Source organism: Diospyros lotus, chromosome 10 (genome assembly GCF_014633365.1).
Source record: "Diospyros lotus cultivar Yz01 chromosome 10, ASM1463336v1, whole genome shotgun sequence".
In the NCBI taxonomy this organism is placed as follows: domain Eukaryota; kingdom Viridiplantae; phylum Streptophyta; class Magnoliopsida; order Ericales; family Ebenaceae; genus Diospyros; species Diospyros lotus.
The window spans coordinates 10,812,284-10,820,428 of record NC_068347.1 but is presented as its reverse complement, the minus strand read 5'-3'; the positions used below and the strand labels follow the sequence as shown (position 1 = coordinate 10,820,428).

Here is an 8,145-nt window from a genome sequence, read left to right as displayed (position 1 = left end):
GATCAATAAATTAAAATAGGCCACAGCCAGGAGAGTGGAGAATGCCAAGGAAATCCATTAAAAAAATATAGGTTTTGAAAATTCTGAATTATGCCAATAAAATGACAACTAACAATAAATAAGTCTTTACTCCATGCACAATCAATCATGCCATCTGAGATTAAAAAACAGTTGTCAGATTTCTGTGTGTGTGTTGGTTTGGGGTGGGGTTGGGGGGGGGGGGGGGGAAATCCTCATTGTTAATGCATCCGTGATCCATCTCATTGAACCATACCAAAACCCTAACTTTATATAGAAGGGTAACAATTTGAAACGTTATCCGACTCCCAATCCAAGAAAAATCTACCAAAGAGTTGTTTTCACACGATCACTCAATAAAAAATTAACTCAGCCAATCCACCAGGGTTAATTTACCAACCATACAAGCACAACCAATGATCAACTAAGCCAACAATAGTCCACCAAATACTATCATTTCGGGACAAACCACTCACTAGAGGCTCAAAAAATGAAAAAAGAGACATTTAGTATCAAGTATGTTAGGATTAGTCAAAAGGAAAAATACTATACCATTTCAATATTGAATCTTACTAAGCAAAAAATAAATCCAATCACAATCCTACAAGAAAAAGAAAATCAAATTTATTAAGAGAAGCAAATTTAATGTGTTTTTGCTTGATGTCTACTTCTACAAGCTAGAGATGACCAATAAATGTTATTATGTCAATAAACTAAGCTTATAATATAATGCATCCCCAGTTCTTGAATATGTGATCACACTCTCTCCCATCCTCTTCTAAATTGGATTAGGGTAGAGAAATCGTAATTCTCCTTTATATTGGACTAGGTCATTAATGCCAATCCACAAATTCAAGACAAACTCAACAATGTCAATTTGACGCATAATACACCTGGTAAGCTTGGCCATGCACGTCAAAAATCACAATTTGCAATTTGAAACATATTTCATTCAATGGTTTACTACTCCAAAATAATTTGGAACATGCAGTAGCAAAATCTATAGCTACCAACCTTAAAGAACACATCGTGAACAATATTATGTACTTCTTTCCCTGAACCAAATCGAGCTTATGAGCATATAAAATTCCATGATGGTGAGCCATTCTAATATGTCTTATCGTCTTTGAATTCTACAAGTGAAGGCTTCTTCATGAAGATGGAATTTTTCTATTCTCTATGTGTGAATAACTATATGTATGTCAAATGTGCAATTCTGTTGTCTTTACACTGCTTTTGGTTTTCTACTTTATGCATATAGTTCCCATCTACTTTATGCATAAAGTATGGTTTTCTACTTTATGCAACCACCCATTTTTTTCATTCATGGCAATTCTAAATTTCTCTTAGTTTAAAAAGGAAGATAAAGATTTCTAATCCACTAATTTAATTTCAACCCCGATAAGTCAACAACGAAAGCTATACTTGCAAAAATCTAAAAAAAAGTCGGGGGATAAACAGAATTATATATTACCTGAGTAGATTGAGATGTAGAAGGTTGATCTTGACTCCTAAATTGCATAAATTCTTTAAATGCATCTTCTAGAGCTTTCACCCGGTCTTTAAGCATCTTATTCTCTTCTTCCAGTTCATTCTTGCTTGAAGACGCAAGTTTTAATTCTTTAGGTCTCACCCCGCCACCATACAAAAGAACATGATTCTTGACTTGGGGGCCAAAACAAGTCTTAATGATTTCAAGATTTGACATTTCAGGATTCGATTGGATGGTTTGAACTAGTTGATCCTACAAAACATGTTCATGGTATAATTTAATACACATTAAATATAATTGGGTGTGAAAAATTGAACAAGAAAATTAAAACAAGTGTCATTAACTATTTAACTTACATATGTTTCTTGTTCTTCCAGCTCCACCAACTTCTCACCTTTCTTCCTAGTTGAAAACCACATTTTTGCTAAATTGGGTTCATGACCATTTTTGCCTCCCTAAATAAAATAAAAAGTTTAGAGTAACCGCTATCTAACAAACTATTGATATGTATAAAGTAAGAAAATTGTTAAAGGTATATGTTATAGTACCATTTGGTATGCAATCTCTCGCATTGGTTTGCTTCCGGTCCTATGGGGCATGCACGACTGCTTTCTATTTTTTGAATTTCTTTCACTTTTTTCCTATCCAAATTTAGAGAATTTAATAACAACATAAAGTATATCAATGAGATAGAAATGCTACTCCTTAAAAAACTAGAAGTAGAATTACAAAAAAAAAAAAAAAAAATCAAGGCTGTTTACCTTGAAGGATGAAGCTTCAAAATGATTTTTGACAAGCCATTCCCAATCTTCTTGATCTTGGATCTCGATGGGTTTTTTCTTTAGAATGTCTTGTACACTATTGTACGGTTTGATGTATTTTCTATTCAATAAGGACCTCCAATTATTCCACAAGGAACGCATGTGACAAAGTGCATCTTTACGGTGATCCTCCATATTATCATTTTTAAACTTCTCCTACAAAGAAAAGTTGAACAAATCAATAACCAAAATTGAAAATATATATATCAACTAATTTTTATTTACCTTAATTGCAGCCCACATGTGGCTCTTCTCTTGTTCTCCAATTTCCTTCCAACTATGAACTCTAACAGAACAAATATTAAAATCACGAACAATCCGTCCCAAGTGTCTTGAAAAAGCATCCTGATTAGGTCCGACAGCTCGATTTTTGTAGAAAGTTACTTCTAGTCGGTCATCATTTTTTAGAGCTGCAACTCTTTTGTTCTTGTTCATTCCTTGAACTCTTCTCTGTTTGTCTGACATAAATTTGTTAAAGTTACATAATTATGTATTAATGTGTATAAATACCAAAATTATGATAAATAAATACCATCATTTTCCACTCGTCCTTTCTTTTTTATCGGTGATTGATGTGGATGCGGTTCGACGTCATTAGGCTGTGGTGCAGTTTCATCAATTAGTGTATTGTCTGGAAGACATTGGGAATCATTAGTTGACTGATTTTGTCTTTCTTTCCCTATGAAGCAACAAATACCAAAACCAAACTTACTAAGTTCTAAATAAATATCTTAGGAAATTTAGAATCATTCAATTAAGAATAACATTAAAAATTTAAGAAGAAAATAATATCAAACTAGTGCGTTCAATACGGCCTAAACCATCATAACTTTGATTTTCTATTTCTTTCTCTGTGAAGCAACAAAAAATAAAAATTAAAAACTCAATAGATCTAGAATCATTCAATTAAAAAATAGAATTAAAGTTTCATAGGAAACCAATTTCAAACCTGCGCATCCAATACTAACTGAATCATCATGACCATGATCTCCCATTTCTTTTCCTGTGAAGCAACAAAAAACAAAATGAAAAAACCTAATGGATTCCAAATAAATATCTTAAATGGCCTATAATCATTCAATTAATTAGTAAAATTAAATACTTAAGAAGAAAACAATTTCAAACATGTGTGTCTAATACAAACTAATAATATCCTATTTCTTTTTATGTGAAGCAAGAAAAAACAAAATTTAAGGACCTAATAATATCTTCAAAGATCTAAAATCAACTAAGAAGTAATATCTCCAAACTTGGTCCTTCAATATGTTTTGGTAACTTGAAGGGAACTGGGCGTGTTGACTTATCCTCGTACACAAAGATATGAATATTCATTTCATTATGACTTCCTTGAAACATTTAAAGCACATTAGCATCACATGTAACCCGCATCTCATCCCCATACATGATGTGCATCCCAACAGTATATATATCTAGGTGTTTTGAGCATGTCTCTAACATGTCCATGTAAGTGTACTTATCTGGGTCAACTTCTTTTTCTAATTCTATTTTGCTATTCTCAAAGTAGAAAAGCAAATTGTGCAGCAACATGTTACCTATCACAAAACTCTTTGCTTAGATATAAAAAAATGCTATTAATTGAACAAATTCGAGGGCCAAAAAGCATACAGTAATACAAACCTGGGTTCCCCAACACCAACCCCTTTGTTGCCTCAAAAACAAAATGTTGCGAACTTTTACTAGCTCCTTTTTCATTTTTCTTTCCGATCAGGACTTTTGATCCTCTATTAGAAGAACATGTTGGCCTTGAAGTTGACAAACCCCTTACCTTTCCTCTAAGTAAAGTACCTGGAGGTATGAAGACATGTTTACTAGTCTTTGAGCCTTCCTTATCTTTTGTCTCTTTCATATTACTACAAAGCACAACCAAAATAAATTAGTAACATATAACAAAATAAACATGCATGCACAATAAAAACTAGGTATGTGCAATATATGCATGCACATATAAAAGTAAATGCAAAAGAGATAAAATTCAATACCTTAGTTTCTTTCCTTTCTTTTCTTTGAATAAATAGTTGTGTTAACGACCATTGGGTCCATGTCTTTCCTTGTCCAATGCACATTATCACCTATATCCATTGAGGTGGAAGCTTGAAATTCAGGTGGGATTGATGCATTTTGAGGACTGATTTCAAATGTTTGATTTGCATCATCAATGTCATCATCCTTTTGAAATGGGAAATTATATAAATCACGAGGTTGTGTTTTTGTAACTACATGCCATCCTTTGATGTAGTTGTCATCCATATAAAATAATTGGGATGCTTGATTAGCTAATACAAAGTGATCATTACCTTTCAAAAATCGACATGGGTTAATGGATACGAATCCATATTTATCGACCTTGATGCCTTTATTTGTATCATGAACATCAAACCATTTGCATCGAAATAGTACTACTCTATTGTTATCAAGATATTGTAACTCAATTACTTCGGTCAAAATGCCATAGTAGTCTATTTCATCCTTCCCATTTCCCACATCACCAAGTACAACTACTCCACTATTTTGTGTCGTTAATTTTTTATCATGGTGTTCCACGTGAAACCTATACCCATTGACAATGTAACCATTGTAAAATGCCACATTTTTTAATGGCCCACAAGACAATGACAACATGCTCTCATCTATGCTGCTCCAATCTTGACTATGTAATCTTGCAACCTACAAATCAATTATTTTAAGTGAATTCACATATACTAAAATAAAGCATAAAAGAATCACAATACACTTACCCTAAACTTGAACCATTTAGTAAAATTTATATTCCACTCTTGCTTGGATAGTTGTAAGGCTGTGACTGATTGAATTCTAGAATAATCTCTGTAGATATAAAATAGTTATTATTGAGTATAACAAAATTAAAAGAAAGTGACATTAAGATTAAAGTTGGATCTTACTCAATAAATGGCTGAACTTTGCTGCAATTCCTTAGAATATATATATGTGCTTCAATCCACTCATTGTTTTCTAGATCACGGGTAATTCCAGCTCCCAAAAGTCTCCCACATTGGTTGAACACAAGTGAACCTCCATTGTGCACATCACCCTCGTAATTTCTATCAAGCCTGTTAAACTTTGTCTCCATGCTATGCAAGTACCTTGAACAAAGCATCATGCACTCACTAGCAATGTATCCTTCAGCAATTGAGCCTTCTGGGTGCGTTTTGTTACGAACAAACGATTTCAAATTATACAAATATCTCTCCATGGGGTACATCCATCGATACTGTATGGGCCCACCGACCTTAACCTCATTTGGAAAATGTATCGGCAAGTGCTCCATTACATTAAAAAAAGATGGAGGAAAGATCATTTCCAACTTGCAGAGAGTGACAAAAATTTGAGATGCAATTTGCTCTATTTCTTTTACCCTTAATGCCTTACCACTCAATATCTTGAAAAACAAAGACAATTCAGTGAGTGCCTCGCATACATCATTAGGAACGATGCCACGTAATGCAATAGAAGTATATGTTGAATAAGAACATGACAATCATGGCTCTTCAAATCAATAATTTTGTGGTCTTTGAGGTTAACACATTGAGATATGTTGGATGAAAATCCATCAGGAACCCTTAATTTTAAAAAAAATATAAGGAATGCATCCTTTTCCTTTAGAGACAAAACATAAGTTGCAGGTGGTAACAAAACTTTGTCCCCTTGTACAATTGGGTGTAGCTCTGGTCATATGCCCATTGATTTTAAGTCAAGCCAAGACTTTAAATTGTCCTTAGTCTTTCCCTTAACATTCATGATAGTTCCAAGAATGTTATCACATATATTCTTCTCAATGTGCATCACATCCAAATTATGTCATAGCAAAAGTGTACTCCAATATGGAAGCTTGAAGAATATACTCTTTTTGTTCCAATTATCTCCCCTATTTTCATGATTTATCTTGGTCTTCAATTGACGAGATTTAGTTAAAGTAATCCCTTCAAGGTCTTGCACTTACCTCAGAACATCTACACAAGAAAGTAAGTTTGGAGCGACCCCTCTTTCCCTTGTACCATCAAATGAAACCCTATTATTTCTCCATTTGTGATTCATAGGCAAATAATGTCGATGACACATATAACATTGTTCCCCACTGTTAGTAAGCCTTGTCGAAAAAGTATTCTTGTTACAACAAAGACATGCTAATTTTCCTTTTGTACTCCATCCAGATAAAATCCCATAAGCAGGGAAGTCATTGATCATCCACATCAAAGCTGCATGCATCGTAAAATTTTGACGTGTTGACACATCAAAGGTTTCGACACCCAATTCCCACAGCTCCTTTAATTCATCTATCAATGGTTGGAAGTAAGTATCAATTGCATCCCCTGGTCCATCTGGTCCTGGGATAAGCATTGACAAAAGGAAATTAGATGGCTTCATGCAAACCCAAGGCTCCACATTATACGGAATAAGCGCTACTGGCCATATACTATACGGTGTTCTTGAATTAGAAAAAGGTTGAAAGCCATCACTAGCAAGACCAAGTCTAACATTACGAGGTTCTGAGGCAAAATTTGGATGGACTTTATCAAAATCCTTCCACGCTATTGAATCAACTGGGTGTCTTATCACTCCATCATCTACTCTTTTATCAAAATGCCATCTCATAGAAGAGGCTGTCTTGGAAGACATAAACAACCTCTGAAGTCGTGGCTTTAATGGAAAGTAACGTAGAGTTTTTATTGGTATTTTCCTGCCATTTGTTTTCATCTTAAATTCTCCACTACGATAATCTTTCTTCCATCGAGAAGCACCACATACCTTGCAACAGTCACATCCATTGTCGGTCTTCCAATACAACATGCAATCATTCACACAAGAGTCATACTTTTCATAAGACAAACCAATGTCATGCAATACCTTTTTCGCATTATAGTATGAGTCTGGTAAGAAAGACCCTCCAGGTAAGAGTTCTTTTAACAATTGCAACAACATAGTGAATGACTTATTACTCCAACGACCAAGACTCTTTATATGCAACAATTTAAGAATTGCAGATAATCTTGAAACTAGTGAACCAGGATATATTGGTTGCTCAAGGTCATCTATCAACTTGTAAAACTGTTTGGCTCCATTATTCGGTTCCATTTTAGGCAAATTTTGGGTATTTGGAAATTCAACATCTTCATTATTTTCGTCTAATCCTTTAAACCGAGGGTACAAATCATTTATGAATTGTTGGATCTCATCATCACTATCATCTGGAGCACTAGTATCATATTGTAAGATCTCATTTTCTTCATCCTCAGACTCAGATTGAGGCTCGTTGCTTAGTTCACCATGATGATACCAAAATGTATACCCTTCAGATATTCCATGTATCATTAGATGTGCCTCAATAGAATCACGAGTTCCAAGATCAGTATTGCAACATTTCGTGCATGGGCACCGAATCTTATTTTTGGCACCCAACTTCTTTAAAGCATAATCTAGAAACTTTTGTACCCCTATTTGATAAGCTTCATTAAATCGATCATTGACAAGATTCATCCACTTCTTACTAGGTGCCATTATCTCATAAAAGAATGACAAAATCTTGTACTTCACCTAAACAATATAACAATAATATCATTTAGCTAATATGCCTTAAGAAATAAAGTTGGCTATTCATAACAAAATTTAGCTTCTCATTATCAAAGTTGGACTTTAAACTTGTATGAACTTTTAGAAAACTAAACTTTAAAAGCAAGTAAACAAAAGTTTAGGCCAACTTATTACTTGAACAATTCAAAGCTTGTTGATCAATTAAAAGCTTCTGTGTGTGTGTGTGAAAATTATAATGTAACTTAA

The 8,145-nt window shown here is 33.9% G+C and overlaps 1 protein-coding gene across 1 annotated transcript; it reads right to left on the bottom strand.

Moving 5' to 3' along the window:
• Positions 1-6,306: 6,306 nt before the first annotated feature.
• LOC127811089 (uncharacterized) lies at positions 6,307-7,866 on the bottom strand. The gene has a single exon (XM_052350801.1). It carries the CDS (start codon positions 7,864-7,866, stop codon positions 6,307-6,309), a length of 1,560 nt encoding a protein of 519 aa, XP_052206761.1.
• Positions 7,867-8,145: the final 279 nt, after the last annotated feature.

What these genes read in the sequence shown, in the direction of transcription:
- LOC127811089 (XM_052350801.1), bottom strand. Translation starts at nt 7,866, where the DNA reads ATGGCACCTAGTAAGAAGTGGATGAATCTTGTCAATGATCGATTTAAT.